The sequence below is a fragment of the Miniopterus schreibersii genome (genome assembly GCF_964146895.1).
Source record: "Miniopterus schreibersii genome assembly, chromosome: 10".
NCBI lineage: Eukaryota > Metazoa > Chordata > Mammalia > Chiroptera > Miniopteridae > Miniopterus > Miniopterus schreibersii.
Genome location: NC_138110.1, coordinates 13,916,042 through 13,941,263, shown reverse-complemented (window position 1 = coordinate 13,941,263; position 25,222 = coordinate 13,916,042). Strand labels below are relative to the sequence as shown.

Here is a 25,222-nt window from a genome sequence, read left to right as displayed (position 1 = left end):
AAGCAAATTTACTAAAATAATTTCTTTATTTGAATAAGGTCAATGTCATTTCTTTAATTCCAGCTAGCATCAAATAACAATCAGAAAAAAACACTTGACAAAATGTTATCCAATTGAAATAAACAGTGGATAGAAAACTCTTTTAAATTTTAAAAGCAATATATTAAACAGGCAACATACAGATCTAAAAAGTTGCAAGTGGTGATTTCACATTAGATTGCATAAATAAAAAATTCCCCAATATAATCATTTGTTCATGATCTCCCTGCGAAAAGCACAGGGGCAGGGAAAGATATCACATCTTAATATTCACAACTGTCATGTTCTCTACACAGACACTGTGTCTCTCCAATGCAGTGGACCTGGCAATCCCTTATTCAAGTAATTTCTGTTTTCCCCAAGTTATCAAAAAGTACAATTGTCTGAGATAAAATGTCACAAAAATCGCAATCAGGAAAGCAAAAAGTTTTAGCAGGCAGATGTGAAGATGAGAGTTTTCATGGTTTGACCATGATCTGAAAATGATTTTGTAAGTTTAAAAGCCATCAACCAAAGTACAAAGGGCTACAGGCAACAATCTGGGTTTAGTTGGTAGCTGCTACTAAACCGCGAGTTTCAGTAAAAAGACCATGAATTAAACTGGAAGTATAAAAGAATCAGTGCACACTGCTAATACCACTGACAATGAAAGTGTTATATTATGCTCTCAGCTCAGCTTTAAGCCAACAAAACAGCACTTATTTTTTCCCCACTCTTCTTAGTGGTTCTCAAACAGTGTGCTCAGAATCACCTGAGGTGCCTGTTGAAAACTGATTCGGAAGCTGACGCCTGAGTTTTGGTTCAGGTGGTTTGGAATGGAGTCCTAGGATCTGCACACTTAACAAGCACTTCAGGACCCGGAAGGCCCATGGACCACACTGTGAGAGACACTGATATCCCCTCAGTAAGTAACAAAAAATTGTTTATTATTTGTGGTTTCACAAGAAAGTTTCCAGCGGCTTAAAACATCCAAACATTTAGAACACAAATAGGCACATTAAATAAGGGTGTCAGCCATTATGTAATTGCATTTCTTTTTAAAAGTGGCATCATAAGCTCAACTTACACTAACATTTAAAAATCAATTTTGTTTTAATCCAAGGCACCTGTAAAACACTTGCTGGTGTGAGAGAAGTTAACAAGTTCAATTATACAAAACAGTACAGAAATGAAAGAATCCTGGCAGTGACGGATTTTTCCACAGAGCAAACATTTTTCTTCAGCAATGAGCTTTTAAAGTCAATCGTTTTGAGGAAAATAAAACAAATTTCAGTTAATATGATAAACACCAGTGTAAACTGCTCGGCTGAGTAATTTTTAGCAAATTAAATTACTAAGTAGAAAAGATTCATGCTCATGATCTTTCATAATAGATGTCTCCAATTCTGTTAGGAACGATGAGCATGGTTCCTCCAGAATTTCAGCCTGAAAACGCGCACTGCATGGACTGGTATTCCTCTAAGTTCAGGCACACGTGACCATGGATTTATAATACTGAATATTTGGAAGCCTTTTATCTCAAGAGGATTTCCAAGTTCACAGTCTACAACTTAAACACTCTTCTGAAGGTATTAATTTTCATGAAATAAGAGTAAGTTCTGTGATGATGGTGTCTCTCAAACATGAATTCAAAATGTTAACACTATAAGGAAAAACACTAGGGAAGCATTTTTTATGTTGCAGTGACTGGAGTTGAGCCAGTAATCATTAGGATATTCTTGTTCAGTGTTCTAGGATAAATGCTAATATAAAAAGCAACGTCAGGACTGTTTGCATATATAGTTCAAGTTAGGTGCTACTTCATAGTCTTTGTATAGATTATAACCAGTTAGCCTAATCTGTAAATGACATTTTAAAATAAATTTATGAAGGTTTAGAAGAGTTAAATAGTTCTATTTTACAAAAGAGTATTATTTCAGATTCTATGATAAATGGAAGATAACCACTTTAGCTAAAAGCGATAAGGGGGTTTTGAAGCCAGCAAAAATAAGTCTACATCAGCTGTGAAAACAAAGTGCATTTTAAAATGTCATTGACAGACTGTTTCTCTGATACCTAGGACCCTGTACAAAGACTACACCAACTCCTTCCAGTCTGACATTTCGAGGGGAAGCTTACTAACAAGTACTTCACAATGTCCTCAGTTCTGACTTGAAAGAAGGGAATCAGAAGCATTAACTCTGTTTTTCAAATTCTGCCTTCAAAGATCCTAACCCTGCTCCTATCCAGCCTCCTTGATTTACATGAGCATGCAGTTGCTAACACCAGGCTGCATGGAGTAATGTAAACCAGAACACAGTGGTGGGTTTTGTGAACTAAAATATCCTCCGAACATGCAATGTGAACTGAACTTACAGGCTGCACAAAAGGGGAGAAGTTCCTTAAATTACAACTACAGACACAACAGTATTTTCATGATATTGAACTGACACTTGTAGAATGGAGACGTTCAAGCATATGAACGATCATGAAATGAACACATCACCAGGTAAAGTACTCATAAAAACTATTGTCAGAGGAATACGGTCACCTAAATTTTTTTTTAGGCAAAGAGCAGCTCTTAATTTCCCCCTAAAATTTCCATTAAAGGTGAAATATATCATTGATAATGAGAGGGAAAAATACTTCGAAAAACATTATGAAGCTTATTATCCAGATCCTAATGCTCTCAGACAAAATATTCTTTGATGTCAGAGGGAGTAGTATTAGATTGCAGGACTGCAGGGTTGGGTCTTAGAGTAGAAAATTCTGGTATCTTAAAAAAGACTTTGTTACAAAATAATCATGATGAGGAGCTCTTAGTTAGACCTCATATTTGGAGGGCAGGAGGGCAAGTGTGTTTATTTTAAATAGAGATCTCCAACATCTGAGACTTAGAGGTAACTTTCATATCTGGGGGTTGCCCCATTTTCTATTATTTACCCTCTTATTTATCAATATTCTGTTCAGTGGCTATATTCCACTGGCCAAAAATTCAGTGAAATTTAAATAGATTTTATGTACTATGCACAAATTTACACATGGTTGTCTTTAAGGTCTACTCTTACCGCAAATCAATGTTTAAAGTTCTTTTATACAAAATTTAATAATTTAGCCTATGAAGCAATTTAAATACTTACAGTCCCTCAAAAAGACAACATTTTGTACATACATACATGATGTACACATATGAAAATGGTGGTCAAAAGAATTTTTTGGCAGCTGCTTCTTGCTGAGTCCTAAGGAAAAAGAGAAAAAAAAGCCACAAAGAATTTCTATATATTTTTCTTTGGAAAGAAAGAGGATTGCTTAAAATTAAAATATACGTCTTTTGAGGTATAAAATACATTAAGATATGCATACATTTTGTACATACATGCCCATATGAACTGAAATAGACTTGAAATGATATTTGCTTTGTATAAGCCTAATTTATTAGTATTGAAAGTTCTGGTATGAACACAAATAACTTTATCGAGTATTTCAAATTAAACAAACACAAAAATGTTCGGTCAAATTTTAGAAACTTACCTATACATGATGTAACCAATGAATAACACCGTTTGTATCACTACAAATAGAATGAAGTGAACCGTAGATAAACATGATGGAAATGGTGGTAGTTCTGGGCATTTTGGTCTTTCATTTGATGGCTATAAGGCAAAGAACACTCTTAGAAAAGGAAATGTGAAATCTCTATAAAACTCATGGCTTCCTGTGTAAACTCAAGTATTTCCACTTATTCATCCTATAAATACCTTCCATCCCCTTACTTACACCACCAAACTTTCTGAAAGAGTGGCCGACACAGGACAGCTTCCATCTTTCACAGTCTATTCACTAACTCACTGCCCACTGGCTCCTATCTTCATCAAAGTGACAATTATTTTAGTGTTCCTGAAGGTCACAGACCACAAATTCCCCGGGTACTACCAGTGGAAACTTGCTGCACTGGAGTAATTCTTAATGGCATCACCTTCACCAGGGTAGCCATGTAATTGTCTGAACCAGAACACTTGAGAGCATTCAGCATCACTCTCAGAAGTGCTCTGGTTCAGACAATCACACGGCTATGCTCCCAACGAACTGCTGACAAATCTAATGGCTTGATTGCTGCTCTTGTAGCATTCAACATTACTAATTAGTATTTTGAAAAATGTTTCTGCCCTGGCCGGGTAGCTCCTCCGGTTAGAGCATCGTCCCCATACACCAAGGTTGCAGGTTCCATCCCGTCAAGGCACATACAAGCAGCAGCCAATGAATGCATAAATAAGTGGAACAACAGATCAGTGTTTCTCCTCCACCCCTTCCTCTCTTTCTAAAATCAACTTAAAAAATAAAATAAAGAAAAATGTTTCCTTTCCCATTTCCATGAGTATTATAAGGAGATAATTAAATATCAGGGACAAAGATTTCCTCAAGGTATGCAGACAGAATGGTTTCTAAGAGTATTTGTTTTCAATATGCTTACATCTATGGGACAAAGTTCTTCAGTATGTATATATAATACCCACAGCATCAACTTGGTCATTTCAACAAAGGCTCAAGTGGGGGAAAAATAACCTCAAACAGAATTAAGATAATAATGCTTACGATGAGGGTTAGTGGTCAATAAGAAAACTAATAAGCCACATTTGGAAAATTGGAAGGGGAGGAGGCAAATGCTACCAGCATTTGTGACTTTTATAAGGATTTTTAAAGCAAATAATTAAGAAAAAACTTAAAGTTTCAGAGGTCTGTCTTCTAATATTATCTTATATACATGTTTAATTTCAAAAAATGTTACCTATTTTTAATATTTATTGCCAATCTCCAATAATGCAGATGGGGCTTACATTATTAAAAATACCTGATAAAGTAAAACAGAAAAAAACAAAAAAGTTTTAAAAACGAAACAAGACAGGAAAAGTAGCTAAAAAAAAAAAAAAAAAAGAATCTTGCTTAGAGAAAGCTGCTATCAGATTTAGATCTGCGCTTCCTTAATGTCAGAGAGAGAAATGTGGGTTACCCAGCATGGTTTGTCAGTCTAACACAAGAGTTTGCCAAGAGAGACATTTACCTTTTAAAGTTGTTGAAAGGTTATTACTGAAAACAAGAACCTTGTTTTGTTTTTTTAAAGAAAACTTACAGAAAAGAATCTAGGGGAAAAAAGTCCGAGATTATGACAGTTCCACTAATTGGAACAGCAATTAAAAAAATAATAGTTCTCTTCAGTAAGCTATGGAAGCATGACAGAGAACTTATAGCATATGGAACAATTCTACCTGAATAGAGGGGTGGGAAAAAGTAGGTTAATAATAATAAATACAATAATTAATAAATACCAGAATAAACTCTGTTTCATGTACTCACAACAGTAAACCTATTTTTGCCCACCCCTGTATTATAAAAGAGCATTCAGCACTCACTAAATAGTTAAAACAGTTTCAGTAGAATTAGTAGAATATGTGTCCTTCCTTTCCTAGAAAAGGCTGGTCCTGAGGCTGAAGGAAGAGAGCTCACCGCGTTGCGCAGCACGAGGCTCTCTATGTCCCGCTTCACTATGTGAAGATGCTCTTTGATGTCGTTGAAGTGCTGGGTTGTCTCGTAAACGCCCCCTGCAGACCCAGGATGCTGGATGCCGCTGACCAGCCTGATGGTTTCACTCATAGAATTCCTTCAACAGAAAATCCCTTTAGACAATGGAATCACTAGAAAGATTACTTTTTTCTGTCACAGATTTCAAATGGTTAGATATACTTCTAAGCTCAATATATCAGATCATAAAAAACAGATAAAGAATATCAATATTTTTAAAAACTGAATTGTCTTCAACAACTGGAAAATAACTTATGAAACTATAACTTAACATTATACCTTTATCTTTTATTAAAAGTCATCTAACCATATAGAGAATAACACTAAATAACTTGTGTTAAAACCAGTATTATAAATGGGTACTATATAACATAATGGATGACAATTTTAATGAACTTAAATCTTTCTAGGGTGTTTAAATGCTATGCAGTAAAGAATTAAACCTTCAGGCCTGGGCTGCCCAAACCCTGTACATTCCAAGGGTTTTCAGGACTGGCTATTGACCCCAGGAGGTAACCTCTAAGCCTCTGGGATATCCTGCTTGATTTAAGAGTGTTCTTGTCTGCCTGGGAACTTGGACCCCACCAGATAGTTTAATGCTAACAACATGATTTATGTTTTTGTTTGCCTGGGGCCTTTAGATGCTGTATCAGTTTGACCCCTAGGGGGACTGCAGACTGAGTAGTTAAGTCACATGGGTGCTTCATGACTATGTGACTGGCACCTAATACAAATCCAGGAGGCCAGGGCTTGGCGAGCTTCCTTGGTTGGCAACACGAAACACGTCACATGTCACTCCTGAGAGGAATAAGTACTGTGCATGGACTCCACTGGGGATGGGGGACAACTGAAAGCTTGAGCCTTGTTTCTCCAATTCCACCCTACTTACCTTTTTCCTTGGCTGATTTTATTCTATCCTTTTGTTATAATAAAACATAACTGTGAGAATAGCAGATTTTCTGAGTTCTGTGTACTTCTAGCAAATCACAGAACTGGGGATAGTCTTGGGATCCCTAAGTCAGACGTAATTCTATTTCCCCTTACAGTTCTCTCAGCCCCAATATACAAACCTACTGCCTTGGCTAGAACTCAGCTAAAGAGGCATCTCTCTGTTTCAAATATGAAGGAAAAATTGGTTGGTTAGCATACTGAGCAGTGGTATGTCAGTCTTTAATGTGTCATCTTTCTGAAGGGTAATTTTGATTTTATACATTTCACTTTACACATATTGACTTCAGAATATAATTTCCATGTAAAATCTGATTCCACTATTTAGATATAAGATCAAGACGACCACTGAGAGGTGCAGTGGTGGGCTGGGTCACGGGGCTTGAGGAGAGTGGTGAGTATCTTGTATGAGTAAGCTATGATCAAGAAGGAAGAAGGATGCTAAGCAGCTTAAGTATTATATTACAGGGACAGGCCAAAGGCAGAGAAGAGGATAACTAAGGGCAACCCGGGAGAATATGTAAAAATAGTCATGTGACAATGCATAGGCCAGCCCTGGCTGGTGTGGCTCCGAGGTTACAGCGTTGGGCTGCACACTGCACACTGAAGGGTCTTGGATTCAATTCCCGGTCAAGGGCCTGTACCGGGTTGCAGGCTTGATCCCTTATCCCAGTTGGAGCACATGTGGGAGGCAATAAATTGATGTTTCTCTCTCTCTCTCTTCCCCTCTCCCCCTCCCCTCCCCTTCCCTCTTTTCCACTCTATCAAAAATCAATGGAAAAATATCCTCAGGTGAGGGTTAACAAAACAAAAATGCCTAGTACAGTACCTAGAACGCAATAGGTATATGATAAATAAGGTAAGTAAACATGAAATGCTAAATGCTGTCTACTCACCAAAAAGAGCATTTAATACTTTGAATTCAACAGTTAAAATATATAACCAATTAACAAATGACACAAACTACCACATACAAATGGCAAAGTTCAAAAAATATTTGTAACTCTGTCCACTGAAAAGGCCTAGAAGCAATGACAATCCAGTAGCAATGAGCACTTGACTGCCTATAAACAACATTTCCCACTGAAACACCAGGGCTCCAAAGAAAAATGGCTTTGCCGGGTGTGGGACAGAAATGTACAAGAGAAACCTGGAAAGACTTATGCTGGAAAAGAAGGAAGCTACTGAAGATTACCTGGTTGTGTTGATAGGATGCTGACGCTAACTTGACTGGGGGCACTAGTGGCCAAAGATGAGACAATTTGAACATTAATTATAAAGACTAGTGGCTCGAAACAGCAAGACCTTAAAACCCATGAGTTGAAGGAAAAACATCCCCTTGCTACCTCTCATTTAACCTTGGAGATTGCCAGGGCCCTGGCTTACTATTCTGAAAAATGGTAAGGAGAAAGAATCAAGTGTTTATTCTGCCTTTTCCGAATTGGCTCAGGATAACGAGTGATGGGGAAAATTCTAATTTTTAAATGGAGAGGAAATTTTAGGATGTGAGAGTCACCCCTCTTTAACCTCTGATGAAATGATAGATTCAGGCAATGGCCATCACTGGCTACTAAAACTTAAGAGTGGTCGAAGAGGCATTTTATCATGAACGGCTCAGGCTGACACTGGGGTATCTATCAGTTACTGCTGAACGTGGATGACAGTGTTATGAGGGAGGGCTCTTGTTCGCAACACTTTTTACGTTTGAAAATTTCTGTAAGGCTTTATGATATCCTAGAAATAGCACTTGAAAGTGAAGAGATAATGAGAACTAATTCTGACTCTGTTTTCATATTGTGATCTTGTATCATCCAGGGCCTTTCTTTCTTTTTGTAAACCAAAGGGGATCGAACTCCATGCTTCTGCTAAAAAAGTAATTCTACAATTCCCCAAGAATATGAAAATCCATAAAGACACAAACCACCCTGACCATAAAAGGCATATATTATATCTCTTTACATTTTTTTCTGAAACTTAATCCTGAAGAAACAGCTCTAGAGGACAAATTAAGAAATCTGAGTTCAGTTTTTATACTAATTTATTGTATATATGACATTTGGTCTCGGTAAGTGGGAGTTTACAAGGACTGCTAACTACCCTGATTAAGTGCTTCCAAGGATAATACAAATGGATGGCTAGGAATTACTAATCACTAATTGAATCTTAAGATGTTCTTAGCATTACTGTTGAGTAAGACAAGCAAAGCACAAGAGTATCTAGAGCAGGCTACCATCCACATAAGAAAGAAGAAAGTCTGAGAAAATACATATGTGCTGAAGTACAGGAAGAACAAACTAGAAATTAATGGGATGAGTCACTAACAGGGGTGGGTGAAAAAGGCTGAAAAGAAGGAAAGAATGGGAAAGGGACAGCAGTGATGAAAAGGGAGTGAAACATCAATGGAAAAAAATATATATGTACACACACACACACTAGCTCTTAGAACCCATAGTATTCACCTATCCTTCATATACCCAAAACATAAACAGTTAAAATCAACCGGATATAGGAGGAATACAACCACTAACAAAAAACCTAACTGTATTATAAATAAATATCATAAACATACTGAAGAGAGTGGGGAAAAAGAGAATTAAACTACCTGGAAAACCATGTCTGGACTGGAGGCGAAAGAACTTGACATAAATCTTGTCAGTAAATGTGTTTCTCACAGGGATATGTGTTAACAATTTGAAACCACTTTATGTACACGCTAAAATTAAACCAATAAGAAAATACCTTATAGATACTAAGAACCAGGTTTCTCCCTGTTGGAGAAAGAATTTTCAAACAGGAGAAGGAGAAAGGCCAAAATGAACCCTACTGTTCAGTCTAGTCCAGTCCAGTCCAACTAGAATCCTAAGTATCCACATAATCCCATGGTTTTTTAATACAAATGTTGTGATGGATACAAAAATAGAGATATGTGTACATGTGTGGGTTAGTATACATTCATCCATTCTGTAGCTCTGTCCACTAAGAGGGCCTAGAATCAATGGCATCCCAGTAGTAATGAGCACACCTAGTGCTCAGATCTTGGTTTCTAAATACCGTTCTCCAATAAAAGGAATCAGGACTCACTGGAGAAGTGGCTGATTCTAGAGCTGGAGCAGAGAAAATACAAGATGCGCCTGAAACACAGTGTGGCATCAGAAAGTAAAGAGATGCATAAAAAATGATGGGGGTGTGTCAAAAGAACACAAAAGCCAACCTGGAGAGGTTTCTAATGGCCAGAGCTGGGACAATTTGAACAAAATAAATAATGATAGTACTAAATTATAACCCTTAGGATAAATATTCATGAGTCCATACTGATATAAATAATTGATTAAATAAATAAATGGGGGAGAAGAAATATCTGGTTCATACAAAATTTCAATAAATAAATGTAGAAGAAATGATGGAAATAGAAAAATCAGCATTTGGTAAATATCACATTCTTGTTTCAGGCAAGACATCAATGATGCTAAAATGTGAGCAAAAGTTTAAAGTGAAACAGAGTATTTCCTAAAATATTTAAACAAGGGAAAGACACTAACTTTAAAGTAGAGAAACTGGGAAGGAACTATCATAAGTAAGTGATCACAGCCAACATCACCAGTAATAAGACATATGGACATCATAAACATGATACACTGTTGTATCATTGTGAAAAATGTAGAACCTCTATTCAGTCATGAGCAAATACCAACAAATCCAAACTGAGGGACAATAAACCAAATGACTGATACATGCTCTTGGAATCTGCATAGTCATGAAAGTCAGTGATGAATTATTTCAGACTGCAGAAGTCTAAACAGAAATAACTAAATGCCTTGTGAGATCCTGGATTGGATCTTAGAAGAGAAAAAAGGCATTAGTGGAAAACTGCTGAAATGTAAGATTGTTAGTTAATAGTACTGTACCAATGTTAATTTCTTAGTGCTAACAATTATACTGTCTATGTAAGATGTTACATTAGGGAAAGATGGGTGGGGGATATATGGAAATATGGAAATTATATTCTTTTGAAACTTCTGAAGTCTAAAATTAGATCAAAATAAAGATTAAAAATATGTTACATGAACTAGTCTATTTCTAAAAGTACTTAACTATTCATTTAGCATCATAAATATTTTAATGAGTTTACAACTTGAAGATTTTTTAAAATGCCAAACAGTACAACTGAAAGAAATACAAATCTGCTGTTAAAGCTGGGTTGCCTTTAATGTCTAGGTGTTTGATAGTTTCACCTTTTAATTAACCTAATCCTGTTTAGTTTTCCAGTCCCAAAGAACTCATATGACATTCCTGTTTCTCAAGGGTTGTACTGGTTGGTGCAGTGCTCTAAAGTATTAGCTTATGAAACATGACATTTTGGCTGTTTCTCTGCTCCAGGCATTGAAAGCTGTTAATCATCTGCACACGTGGATCCTTTTTAGAAACTTATCAAAGTTCCAAGGACACAGTATCTCCTCTCTGCTCCAACTCTTTGTCCAGTCCCTCTTAGAGTACAAGATGGAATGAAAAAGAGGTCGTCACACATAGCATATTTCCTTCAAAATTTTTTTCTTCCATCATGAGTTCTTGTATCAGGTATGCTTGTACTACAATGCTATGCATGCTTACTGCCCTAGTATTTTTCAAAGAATTGTTATATATTACTCATATTCTTTTTATATTTCAGAAATATATGACTAGTTCTACCTGTCAAGTAACTGTGACAAACCTATTTTTTTAAAGATGCTACAGCATTTCCTTCTTTTCTAGCTTAGAACAATTAAAAAATTAGACGTTTGTAGTTTCTAAATGTCAAAAGTTCCTGTATCTTACATTCCCCTATTTATGAAATCAATCTAGAATGTGATTCTTACACTCATCCAGGAATCTTAAATAATGTGCTTCACAATGCCATGAAACTAGAAATCAACCACTATAACAATAATGTGCTGGTATACCTAGAGAAGTCACAAATTTAGGATGAAACAAGCATGTAACACTCAGACATTACTGTTGTATACTTACTTCACTTCATTTACATGTCTCAGAATCTCATGCTGAGCGTTCACAACAGTATCCAGTTCTTGTTGAGAGATCTAGAGGAAGAACAAAAGACGGGCAGCCAGCTCAATAATCCACATTCTACAGGAACACCCAGCGCAGGAGCCTTTCTTTTCTACCTCTCTCCTCCATCAGGCCAACTAACTTGGGCATATCTGCGTATTTCAAAAGCTCACCTGTCCATGTTGCCCTGGGATTCCTGCTCCTCTTTTAGAGATCTCCTCCGTCAATGAAGAGACGTATTTTCTCTGTTCATCAAGAATCATATCTAACTGTCGGTTCAGCTGCTTGATTTCAAGATGAATACGATTCTGTCCTTCAAAGATTTGTCTCAGCTCACGATCTCCTACACTCTCAAATATTTCATCTGCTGAAGTGGAAATCACAGATTAAAATTATTAGAATCACCTATGCACATGTAGTTTTCAAAATACCATAAGTGACAAAGGTACCAATATATACTAAAATTAGAACATCACCAACACAGTAGTATAATCTCAACAGTGAACATGTAGATAATGAACTCAATTATGATTAAATTACTATTTGTTTTTGTCATGTTTGGTGGTTGAACATTTACTATAAATTCAGTCTGAAGTTTTTCACCTAAAAATAATTTTCTCTGTAAAATATACTGTGTGATTCTCTTTATGTGATTGGGCAAAACTAATCTATATTAATAGGAATCAGAATAGTTACATCTATGCAGGGGTGCTGATATTGAAAGAGGCACGAGGAAACTTTCTGGGGTGTTAAAAATATTCTGCGTACTGATCTGGTTGATGGTAAATGGGTATTCATGTCTGTCAAAGTTCATCAAACTATACTCTTAAAATCTGTGCATTTGACTTGCATGAAAGACTAAGAAATGGAATGACGAGGGCCTGAGTGTCCTTTCATACCTGACCATACTGAAAATAGCTAATTTCATTCAAACACTATAAAAAGCTTCAAGATATACGCACAAATCACATGTGATATCTGAAACAAATCTAAGAAAAGAGTAAAATCCATCTTTCATTTTTAGCTTAGTATGAATCATACTGTTAATCACTTAGGAATCACGTACTAATAAACAGTTCAACTGTGCTGATGGAACAACCCAGATAACAAAAGTTAGCAAATAAAATAAAGTCAGTCTATTTGGCCTTAATGTGTTTTATTTTTTGACATGTAGCACATTTAGGTTCTTAATTACAGGGGCTTAGACATGTATTTTAAAACTTTCAACCTTTAAAGTCCAGAATTCTGTTGAATAGTAAGGGGAGAAAAGCCAGATAATCATTTCACATTACTCTCATTTCACATTATTGGGAATAGTTTTGACAGTTTTCAAGTATTTTTGCTATATAAATAATGTAATTGTGTGCAACAGTAAGGAAAGAAATCAACCTTGGACAATTTCATTCAACATATATTTACCGAGTTTCAACTACTAGGTCAGCATGGTTTTTCCTCAGGTTTAGGGGACACAGCAGTAAACACAACAAAGTCCCTGTTCTCATGGGGCTTACACTGCAGTGGGTCACTGCTCATCCAGGGCATCATGGGAGTCCTTACTGCACACTTCACTATATCACTCTGACTGGTGAAAGCATCCATCTCCAAGCCGTTAAGACTGAAGATTTGCTCATAGACTGTTTCCAGAGATGACCTGGCATGTGCCAGATAAAAGGATGAGCAGAAAGAAAGTGTGTGGGGAAACACACGGGTCACCATGAATGCTGCAGTCCTGAGGACAGCTTCGCTACAACTCACCTGGTTGCCCTTGAAGGTCAGGGTGGTCCTTCTGAAATTCTTCTTTTTTTTTATCCAATTCTTGTTGAAAGTGTTCAAATTCCTCCTGATATTTTTCTTTTTCTGTTTCTGAAATTTCTTTATCTGGTGTAGGCTTTTTTGGAGTTTAAGAATAGATCATTAAAAAAAGAAAAAAATAGAAAATAATAAACCTCAATATATGTCCTTTTTCTCATTTTAACTACTCCACTACTAGTTAAAAGGTTAACATAAAAATGTTCATATTTAAATCATAACTGATTTACTTTTGCTACTACTAATTCCAACAAATACTACTAGCCATTCCCATTCATCTAGTGCTTGCTGGAAGTGCAGTATTTTTTTTTTGGTTAATCCTCACCTGAGGATATTTTTTCCATTGCTTTTCAGAGTAGAAGGGAGGGAACATTGATGTGAGAGAGTCACATTGACTAGTTGCCTCCTGCAGGTAGTGAACCTGAAACCCAGGTACCTGCTCTTGACAGGGAATCGAACCCTTGACCCTTGGGTGCACAGGACAACACTCTACCCACTTAACCACACTGGCCAGGGCTGGAAGTGCACTGTGTTATTTAACACTTATAGACGTCTTGTGATACCAATACAAACACCTCAGTTTCCCAGCAAAAAAATGCTAAGTAACTCATACAAGGTCATATGGCAGAACTGGCAGAAACAAGAGCCAAACCTAACTCAGTGCCCCAGGTTTTCAGCTATGAGGCAATACTACTAATCTGAAAATAAACCTTTTGAAAAACTGTTTATACTTACTGGCTCTTTCCCAGGCTCAGTCAATTGGAAAGTCAGGAAAGAAAGGACATCATGATCATCTATAAATTTAAAAAAAAAAAATTGGGAAAAGTTCCATAATAGGTTATTTTTATAGTTATGAATCTACAGATACCTATTGCTTTAAAAATTAATAATCAGTAGGGGAAATAAAAACTAGCTCCAATTTGGTAAATGCAATGGTGCTCTGTGAGCTTAGACAAAAATTCATCAGAAAGATTTACATTGGAAAAGCGAAATTCACTCTCTTAAATCCTAAACCAGAACATTTAGCAGTGTTTAAAATAAAACAGATGTCTAATAAATGTCTGATGAGGGAATGAACAAACGAAGGGTCAAATCAAGCCCAAACTCCTAACCCTTGCACCAAGATCCCCCCATATTTTCCCACAAATCTTCATGGACTATGTCCCAGCCAAATGAGACAAAATCCTGTCCACGTATTTCCTGTACCTATCTGTCTCTACCTACCTGTCTTATGGCACTTACCACTTCCTGCCTTACTTTCTGGCTATAAACCCGACACTGCTCTGTCTCTGGCTTACAGGGAGTGTCCTGATTTATCCACATTGTCCTGGTATTACTAAAAGCATCTCCTTTTACTCTCAAAGTGTCCCAATTTAGATAATATGATTACTCTACCTATACAGCATTCATATTTGTTTCTCTCACACAGCAGGTATTAATAATTTTGTTTTATCTAAAATCAAATAAAAAATAAAATTAATTTTACACTGTTTAAGCTGAAAATAGGGACCTAGAAGATCAAACCTCATTACATCAAACTGAAACACCAATCCTGGCTGGTTACATCCACAAAGCAAGGGCAATTAATTTCAACTGTGGCAATCTCTAAGCTTTCTCCCGCTATTATGGAGATCTAGATGTGCAGCCAGATTAAAGAGAAAATTAAAATACTACAGTATAGGTTAGGTAACTTTAGGAGCAGTCATGCAATGCAAGAGAGCCCTGGACTCAGGAGAAATACACACCAAGTCCTGCCTGGGTCTGACCATTATTGGCCATGTGATTTTAGAAAGTTCTTTAATCCAACATTTGGCAAACTCATGTAAGATCAGATAAAAATCTGTCCTCTTTCTCTCCCTGTTTTGTTGTTAAGGAACAATTCATATATTTGAAAATAATAAAAATATTATGTAATGTATCACATAAACACAAGACGGTATTAATGTCAAATGATAAGTTCACTTTTCACCACATGTGGGAAAAAATGGTAAATATATCTTGTTAACATTTAGTCCTCGATAATATTTTCTGAGATACCAAATTCACGTAAATGTGTCGTGACACCTCTCAGGACCCTAAAACATTTGACAATTAACCTTTACAGCCTGACTTTAAATGTCTCCTGCACATTGAAATGGCACCTAAACTGATGCTCTAACTTACATTAGTGTATGTAGCCCCAGCCATCTGTATCCCTGCAGAATATAAGTAGAGAATTAGCAATCCCAAGAGACCAAAAGACCGACCCTGCAGGCTATGGGAAGCTCACAGCTAGTCTTAAAGGTTAAAAGTAAACAAGTCTATACACCTTCAAAATACACTATTCCCAACAAAACTCAATTCACAAACTTTCAATGTTAAAGGATAGCAAGATTTACCTGCAAGGCCTCCAGTAGCAGCAGATATTCCAAAATGCCCTTGTGCAGGGATTACCATATTTTCCACTTTGGCACAAAATTCATAATCATTTTTATCCGGTGTGAAGCCATTATTGATCATTACCTAGAGAGACGTACAGTAGCTACAGCTTTTACAACAGACATTGTAAAAGGAATTCCAAGTAGTCAATTTATGACTAATGTGAGCTGATCTATATGTGGTCTAATAACCAATTGTCAGAAAGCTATCGGCTTTCTCTCATTATCATAAAAGATAATTCCTTGTCCGCTAAATAACCTCGCTTATTTTTGGTACATTATACAAGATATTTCACTTAATAAAATGGTTTTTACCCTGCTATGTGCCAAAGCTTAATGAAAAAAATATACAATAACTTTCCACGAAAATCTTTCTAAAATAGAATATGGTTCGCTTTTCTTAAGAATTCTTAGGGCCGGGCATGGCTCAGTGGCTGAGCATCGACCTAGGATTCAGGCGATCAGGATTTGATTCCCGGGTCAGGGCACATGCCCGGGTTGTGGGCTAGGCAGCCGATCAATGACTCTCTCATCATTGATGTTTCTATCTCTCTCTCTCCCCCTCCTTTCCTCTCTCTGAAATCAATAAAGATATGTGTGTTTTTTTAAAAAATTAGGAAGGTAATTGGACTGTCATTAAGTTAGCAGAGAGACAGCAAAAGTGTCAGAAGTCATATTGACAAAAAATGTGGAAAATGAAAACACTGAAAAGACACTGTTTCTACTCTGCAGAATGTATTTTTGAAGTAATGACCCTAAATGCTGTAAAAGAATCTTGGAATTCTAAGCACAGGAATCCACCCGACACATGACTACTCTTCTCATGACCCCAGTCCAGCAGTGGTCTAGCCTCCTCAATACCTTTCAGTTCCAGCCTCCCCACTCCCCCATCAAGTAGAAACAAACGGCCGCTCTTGGCTAGTTAATGGTACCACTTAGTTGTACAACCGGCCAGAAATTCAGGAACTACCTGACTCCACAACTGCATCCACCCTTCCACCCTGAAGCAAACTAGTACTAAGTCCTGTAGTCTCTACCTCCCAATCACTCTTCTTAATGCAGACCACAAGTACAGTCTTAAGAGTTAAGATGCTGTTGGGTTCAAATCAGTTCTGCTACTTATTTGGTATGACATTGTCCAAGTTACTTAAACCTCCCATATTCAATTTCCCCATGTAACTGGGGATGCCCACCCCATAGGGCTGATAGAATAAATGAGAAACTGCATGTAAAGCATCAAGCACAGGGCATGGCCCATTATGAGTAAAGGAGTCTAAATGATCGTATCTTTTGCTCCTTTCACAAATACCATTATAAGAACACTGCTGCTTAAGTCTTCTTCCTAAATCGCAAATCTGATCATTTTACTTTCCTTCTTAAAACTCTTTAAACAGTTTCTTATGAGACAAACTACACAAGACCTGAAAAACTTGTTACTGTCAGCCTTTTACCTCACTTTTACAATTTCCTGTCCTCTAGCCACAGCAAACTTTGTCTTTCCCCAATTTTTCAATAGTCCCTATGCCTTGTCTTCTCTGCCTATAATACGCACCTCACCTAGGAGATTCCTACTTCTCCTCCAAGCTACACTCTTTAATGGTATCTGTGTTGTAGCATTTATTACATACCATGGTAATGCTACTACACAAGTGTCTCCTGCATTGGGCTACAAACTCTTTGGAGAAAAGGACCTTTGTCTTAATCATCTTTGTATCCTGAATGCCTGGATATGCACATAATGTGTGCTACACAGTAGGATGTTTAAATATTTACTGACTAAATGCAAACCTAGTGGCCAGGTTATATAACACATGACCACTTACATCAAGCTTTGCAACCACTTGTTTTCTCATATTAACATTGATGAGTACATGAACAATATCCCAATGTAAATGCATTTAATTTCTAGCAAAGATTCAAAATGAAAACTCATATGAGAATACTCTTCATTTGATTATCACAAAAAACATGGTACTTACTGTCAATGTTTTCTGGTAATATATAATCTTTGCCCGGACAGGATAGGGTTTATTACGAAAGTCCCTCTGGCAACTTGCTAAAGCTTGATTAGCACCATCACTACAGTATGAGGAAAAGGAAAACAAATAAGAAACTTAAACTTCTCACTATTAAAGAAAAAAATCACTATTTAAAATGATTCATGCCTAGAAAGATTAAAATAGTATCAAGTTAAGACAAAGTCTCTGGATAACATGAGGAGCCACTGCTAGCAGGTGCTGATGGCGAGGGCAAAGCTTCTCTATTCTTCTATGTGAGACTGGGGCCTAAGTCCTTCATCCTAGAATAGAATCAGAATCACAAGGCTTGGCACCTTTATTTTAAATAGCTACACAGGTAACTACCAGAGTAAACAAATTCACTAAGGTAGGAAACAGAAAACTGGAATGGGGATGAATAAATTTTTCTTACCATTCATTGACTGGCTAGAAGGTAATTTCTCCCACAACAAACATGGAAAAATAAAAAAATGTAGATACCTAATTCCTACATATTACAAATATACTGAACATTTAGAAGCTTTGTAGCCCACCAAGAATCTTTAAACATAGCAATTGTAAGGTGGAAGAAGATGGCATACATTTCTTAGTCATTAGTTTAGTCAAGACTCTGAACTTTATTTTTGAAAGAGCCCTTTTAAATAAGATAAAAAAACATGACTAGTGGCATCACCAAGAGTCAGGAACATTTTATTAACTTTTAAAAGTACTATACAGCCCTGGCCAAGTAACTTAGTTGGCTTGGAGCATCGTCCCAATAAGCCATGGTTGTGGGTTCAATCCCCAGTCAGGACACATACAAGAATCAACCAATGAATGCATAAATAAGTGGAAAAATAAATCGATGTTTCTCTCTCTCTCTCTCCCCCTCCCCCTCTCTCTATAAAAATCAGTAAGTTTAAAAAAAAAGTATATAATTTTAGATGAAATAAAACAACAAATTTTTATATTTAAAATCTGAGGTGGTCCATAGAAAGAACTTTAAAACAGAACCAAGTTAAAATAAGATCTTTCCATGAAATTATAAAATAAATCTCAAGAAAAATAATCTTATTTCACCTAGAAAATGTTCAGATTTGAAACAATATATTTTACAAGGTTTCCAGAAAGAAGCTGAAATCAAGGTTAATGTAAAAAACACACACTTACTTTTGATGGTCATAATGGATTTGTCCATTGTTGCCTATAATTACTATAGCAGGATTATTTTTCTAAAAATAAAGAGAATATATTTGTTTTAAAGTCCTTAGACCAAATAATTCTATATCATTCAGGATGTGCTATAAAGTGTCTTATATTTCTAATATTGTAGAACCTAAAAAAATTAAAATAATAGAAGAGATTCCTACTTAATTTAGAAAACATTCAGTAAACTCTTACAATCATTCAAAAACAGTCACTTAACACCTCAATAAAGACTGGTGACATGTCCTATCTTTGAATCATCAACCTCAACATGTATCTGAAGACACACCGTGATTATGGGACAAGTGTGGGACTTGTGGAAGCTAAAACAGGAGGACTAACATGGCTTCAGAATTCAAGGATTTATTAAAAGTTCTCCCTTAAACGGCTAATAATGACCCCAGTAGAGAAAACCACCACCTCAGACAAAGATCATCAATCTTAAGGCTGTTCAAGCACAAGTCAATGTTCCTAATTCCTAAGTACATTTTGTTCTTAATTGTTTTAGGGGAGATCAGAGAAACTGGCTGATCAAAACAAGTGATTAATACATGAAAAGATATAAACGTGAGCTAGTAGCAGTAATGCACATGGGTATTTTCATAAAAACAAACTATAATGGTTGACTCTAAACACTACTGGTTTCACTGTCTACATCTAAATGGCTCATGCTTATCCATCAAAATTACTGTGCACATACAGGGTGGTAGGGAGGGGGGGGGCCTTACAAAATTCTCAGTTAGGGCTCCGTATGAAGTCAAGTTGAAGTATCAGGAACTCAGAGCTTTAAATGTGTAAATTCCCAGCTACATAAAGACTAATCTTCATACTTTGGGGAATTCTCTACTATTAAACCTACGAAAGTGTTAAGTAAGTTGTATCTCTCACAGCTTAACTGTTAGCAGACATATTAAAGTGGGTAAGAGTCCTGACAACAAATATACCTTTCCATCATTGTCAAAAGAATCGAAGAATATTCCAACACCATTCCACATATCAGCTGATCCAAACACAGGACCCTCCAAGCCTTGATTTTCTGCATACCAAACTGCCTGTAAATATATAATAGGGAACACTCAGAAGCTGGTGGTATATGCATTTATATACATTTTCTAAGTTAAAGAAATGATCATACCAGGCCATCAGCTCCAATTCGACCTCTTCCAGTCACTCGAAAAGTCACCTCAATTTCCCAGTTCTCAAAGGCTGCTTTTGTTTTTGTCCACACTGATCCCCTTTGGCTTTTTAAAGATGGTGCTATTCGAATTTGATCTGAACTTGGAATAGCATCTAGAACAAAAATCAGGGGAAAAAAGCTTTAAGTTATAATTAGATAAAACTCAATGAGTCACCACCAAACTGTTACATATACTTATAGAGATCTAATTTTAACTCAGTAACCTGTACAGTAATTTTTAGGAAAAAATTTCATGTTGACAGTTTTAAGGTTTAAATTTTAGGGCTTTCTAACACCCCTCCCCCTATCTTTTGAATAGTGAACTATCTCTTCAAAGAAAGAAGAAAAATTAAAGCTGTAACCATACACTAAAAGTGCAAGGGGCAGGAGGGAGAAAAATTTTGGCTTAAAAGGCAAACCAAATATTTGATTCTTATATTATCTTCAAATACTTATAAAAACTGCAATGTATTTTATCAGTTTACAAATGTTTAGAAAGCTCAAACAGTGTGAAAAGAACATACTACTAGGAATCAAGAGACTTATTCCTAGTCTCAGTTCAGCTGTGTGACTTTAAGCAAATAATTCTCTTATTCTCTTGGGCTCACCATAGGTTCACCTGTAAAATGAAGGGGCTGGGTTCAATCACTTCCATAAAAACCCCAAAAGCTATGTGCAAAATTTTGTGCATATATACATTCTTCTAGGAATAGGCTCAACTGAATAAGTCAATATGTAGTGCTTCAGCATCAGAAGATTCTCAGAGATAAGAGATCCCCAAAATGGTTGTTCCCATCTCCAAGCTAGGTTCAAGTCTCAGCTCCACCACTTACTAGCTGTTTAGCAAAGGCAAGTTATTCCAATTCTCCAACAACATCAGGTATGTAAGTTCCTATACAAATGCATATAAATATCTCAATAAATGTTAGCTCTTCCTATTACTATACTAAATAATTATTAAAGCAACTATCAGGCCTAAATTTGAACAATTCTAGCACACCCTCTAGGATATTAACCAGTTCTGGCACTCATGCTGCGCAATTACTGTATTGTCTCTTTACAGGTAGGAAAAACTGACAAAAATTTGAGAAACTTTAGTAACTAGCCACTATCTGTCACTACTACTTTCAAACATTTAAGGGATGGGGGCAGGTATCCTTGAGAGGAGTACTGGATATAGAATCAAGACCTAAATTTGAGTTCTATTCTATTCACACTAGCTATGTAACCTTTTCCAAGAACCTTAACCTTTCTGAACATTCCTTTTTGCATCTATAAAACAGATAACACCTGCCTTGCAGAATTAAATCAGAATGAAGGTGAAAGAGCTCCGAGAGCAATAAGGGGTTATAAATTGTTATCATTTGTTGCCCTTATGGACTCAAGGATGTGTACTGACAGTACAAAAGGAGATTAGAGTTAACAAAAAGAAACACCATAAATTTGGTCCTAATTTGGGGATGAATGTAAAGGGCCATGTTTAAACTAAATTTTAAATTTCTCTTCTTTTCAAAATTGTTTTAAATAACGAATCTCAGGGCAAAATGAAAAGGTAAAAAATAATCAATGGAGTTAAGAAAACAGTGAGACTATAAAAGTCACTGTGATAATGAAAGCAAAGGATACCCGCAGCAGTGATTCCCAGCGTCAGTAGGCAGAAGCGTCATGGCTAATATACTAATTTATTTCAAATTCAGTCTGGCCATACAACTTTAATTCACCCAGGCACATTATCTGACATTTCCGTAGCAGACAAACTTAGTTCATTATATAGGCTCTGTAAAGAAAGCCAAGGTAACTAATGTGAGTAGCTGATTAACACTGCTAATTGGCTGATTATGTGGCATAAGCACGAGAGGGAAAAGCAAGCAGGCAATGGAAAGATGCAGAAGTGAAAAGGGCGAACAAATTCATCATCATTCCAAAGAGAAAAACAAAAAACTCCAAATCTGTGTTTGGTACATCGGCATCATCTTTGTGTATTAAGAACATTACCTTCATAACAAATGCCCAGAAACATATGCCCTTGATGAGTGGGCACATAATTAAGGTCTGCTGAGTAACAAAATAATTGCACACTCTACTTCAAATACTTAATGACTTGGTCATTATGTCAAATTGAAATTTATACCTTTTAATTATACATTAGTTTAGTGAAATGGCCCTTCCTAGAAGTGTGCTTCCCATTCAAGAATTACTTTCTAGAAATGGAACATTCTGTTCCATGTATTGGGCAGCCTAAAATGATGTACAGAAACCTTATATAAATGACTTCCAATTACACATAAAGGTGGAATTCTGATGGCCAGAACCTGCATGTCAAGTGCTATGGCTGACTCCTTAGCAAAGACACATCAGCACATATGTTTCTTTCACATATGTAAATGTCTGGGGAGGCAAGCTCTTACCTACTAAGAGAGCCAGACACAGAGTGAATAAAAAACGTGGAGAATAGGTTATTTCGGTTTTTCAAAAAAACTATTTTTTTAAAAAGCTGTAGATATAATGGTAGTCTCAAGTTCTGAAACAATATCAGAAAATATAGCTCATCGTCTACTAAATAAAGAGATGTGTGACTATTAAGTTACATAATGTACAAGAGGAAAGATCAAAGGCCACACCAAGTCACTGAGAGTGGCAAATTTAAGGTATCCGTCCAACAGGGTGACAACAATGTCCTGACATAAAAACTTAAAAATTACTTGAAAACCAACATATACAATCTCTGAAACCATCAGGAGGCATCGGGAACAAACTGAAGCATTAACCATTGCTAATGCCAGGTTTAAAAAAAAAAAAAAAAGCAGGGGAAGGCCGAGCGGGAGCGGAAAAGGAGGTCGGGGGCTGCTTGAGCAGGTCTCAGGTTGGGAGAGTTGGGGGTGGGAAGCCGGCCGTTTCCCCTGGGGACGTGGCGTCAGGGTGAAACGTGATGCCCAGAAGCGAGTTTGAGTGAGTGCTTGGAAGTGTAAGTAACAAAACACTCTTAGAACAAACGGAAAGAACCGAGGAGATCAAACAGAGGACAGGCGGAGGAGAGGTGGGCAGAATGGAGGGGAAGACTGGGGGGCAGGTGGCGGGAACCTTGCGGACCACAGCCGACCTGCAGGAGGGGAGGCATGGGAGGGTCCCCTCCCCCGCGCATGAGGCGAGCAGCAGAAAGAAGGTGAAGAGGAGGCGCCAGACGAGGATGGGACCCGGGCCCCCCGCCCCCCGCCCTCCGCCCCGGCTTACTCCCCGCGTGGGCCCAGAAAGGCACTGTCCCGTCGCTCTGCACCAGGTGCGGCCCCTTGAAGCTGTATTTGTACTCGAAACGGCGATGTGGCAGCGGCCCGTGCGTGCCCGGGGCACCGGCGAACGCGGGGTCGCTTCCCACGACGAAATGACTAAGCGACAGCAGGAAGGCGCAGAAAAGCGGCCGAGCTTTGGCCTGAAGACCCCTCTGCCTGGATCCCGCCATCTTGGATTCTGGAAAGCGGAGGGCGGTGGGAGGGGGCGGGGCACGGGAGCTGCGGACGGCCAACAGGGCGCTTGCTGATTGGCGGAGCTCGAGGTGCCCCGAGGGCAAGGGTGAGCTCCGCCCCCCGGCCTTCACTGTGTCCGCGGCCGCGGGACCCGGAGCATCTGTGGGCGGGGCCACGCTGAAGGGGGCGGGCCCACGCCGAAGGGGCGGGGCCTGGCGGTGCTGTGTGCACTTTCCTCGGCTCCAGGCCGGGTGCACCGAAGCCCTGCCTGCTGGAAGCCTCCTCCTGCCTGTAACCCGTTAGAGGGGGAATTTGCGAGCCCTAACTCCTGGGGAGCCACCACGGCAGTCCTCCACGGCTGTAATAAACCTTTCCGCTGTTAGCTGAAAGAAAGGCATTCCTTTTGCTGCGATGCCAATGGTTCCGTATCCGTTCCTCACCACGTGTTTGCAGAAACAAGTCTTCACGGGAACGGGGGAGGCCTAATCCCAGCCCGCTGAGCTCCACCGACAGGTGCCGGGCATTTCAAACTGGGAACCCGCGACCCACGGGGCTGGGGCGCCCAACGACCTATTTGGTGGTGTTCAGTGGGGGGTTTCTAGGCATTCGTCATTCGGCCTTTACCTCTCTCAACACTGAATTCCGAGGGCTAAGCATGATGGCCCGGGGAGCAGGAGGAGCCTGCTTGAAGGTTCCTTGGGCCCTGGGCGGGCCAGCCCGCCCCCAGCTTCTGTGCTCTGCCGTGGGACCCTCGCGCGCGTGAGCCATCCTGTCCAGGTTTTGTTAGCGTCACCCCTGGTGTCGGAGCTCACCTGTCCTCAGCGCTGCTACGCGTCAGGCACCGTTGTGGGTGACAGACAGACATTCGGTCATTTACAAGGAAACTAGTCCAAGGTTGTCATTTAAATATCAGGCTTTGCTGTAGCTGTTTCATTCAGAAGAAAACAGTACTTTTTCTCAAATTACATGGCTGCCTTCTATACAAGAGCATGTCGGGCATCTTAAACGCTCTTCTCCAGGTTTTCCACAATTACAAGGCAGTGGTGAAGCCCAAAGGCTTTGGAGTCAACTGGCTGGGGCGGGGTGGGGAGGGTGACTCCTTCTTTTCCCAGTGTGGTTTTGCACAGGGCTTTTAACTTCCCGAAAGCTTGGTTTCCACATCTAGTGAAGGGAGATTTATACCAGTACCCATGTCATTCCGTTTTAAAGGAATTCAGTGCCTGGGACCCAGTAAGCTCCCAATAAACAGGAGCTATTCTAGTGACATTTCTTCACTCTTCCACCGCTAGCAAAGAGAAGCCTCACTCGGCCCCATTGAATCAGTGCCATTGTGGTTGCATTCATCACCACAACACACAGTCCAACTCTTTATTTTCTTCTTAAGAAAACACAGCCGGTGCGGTCATACCTGGACAGTGAACACTGAAGTATTTGTTGACTTTATATTAATCTAAACTGCCTACCTTCTTTTAGGTAAGTAGCAGGCATTTTATAAATAGTCTCAGGGTCATCCCACAGATCTGGACAGAGCAGAGCTAATATGATTAATTTGGTATGTTTTAACTGTGT

The 25,222-nt window shown here is 38.3% G+C and overlaps 1 protein-coding gene across 2 annotated transcripts; it reads right to left on the bottom strand.

The window, feature by feature from the left end:
* Positions 1-935: 935 nt before the first annotated feature.
* On the bottom strand, positions 936-23,800 carry LMAN1 (lectin, mannose binding 1). Of its 2 annotated transcripts, none has more exons than XM_081150002.1 (13): positions 23,424-23,800; positions 20,151-20,305; positions 19,960-20,067; positions 18,980-19,041; positions 17,792-17,891; positions 15,774-15,897; positions 14,131-14,189; positions 13,342-13,474; positions 11,760-11,950; positions 11,548-11,618; positions 5,521-5,674; positions 3,550-3,671; positions 936-3,257 (listed from the first exon to the last, which is right to left on the bottom strand). In XM_081150002.1, the coding sequence occupies exons 1-13, from the start codon at positions 23,647-23,649 to the stop codon at positions 3,221-3,223; spliced, it is 1,542 nt and encodes a 513-aa protein (XP_081006128.1). In that variant the 5' UTR covers positions 23,650-23,800; the 3' UTR covers positions 936-3,220. The 2 variants fall into 2 exon arrangements, with proteins under 2 accessions (XP_081006128.1, XP_081006129.1); XM_081150003.1 differs by having other exon boundaries at positions 11,760-11,953; positions 23,424-23,693.
* Between the last annotated feature and the right edge of the window lie 1,422 nt (positions 23,801-25,222).

Bases quoted from the DNA above. Each gene is read 5' to 3' on its own strand.
- LMAN1 (XM_081150003.1), bottom strand. From the start codon at position 23,649: ATGGCGGGATCCAGGCAGAGGGGTCTTCAGGCCAAAGCTCGGCCGCTT. The intron at 19,042-19,959 runs GTATATTTGTTG...CTTTATTTTTAG, and splicing joins CTTTTGACAATGATGGAAAG to AAAAATAATCCTGCTATAGT. The intron at 3,258-3,549 runs GTAAGTTTCTAA...CTTTTTCCTTAG, and splicing joins ATTGGTTACATCATGTATAG to GACTCAGCAAGAAGCAGCTG.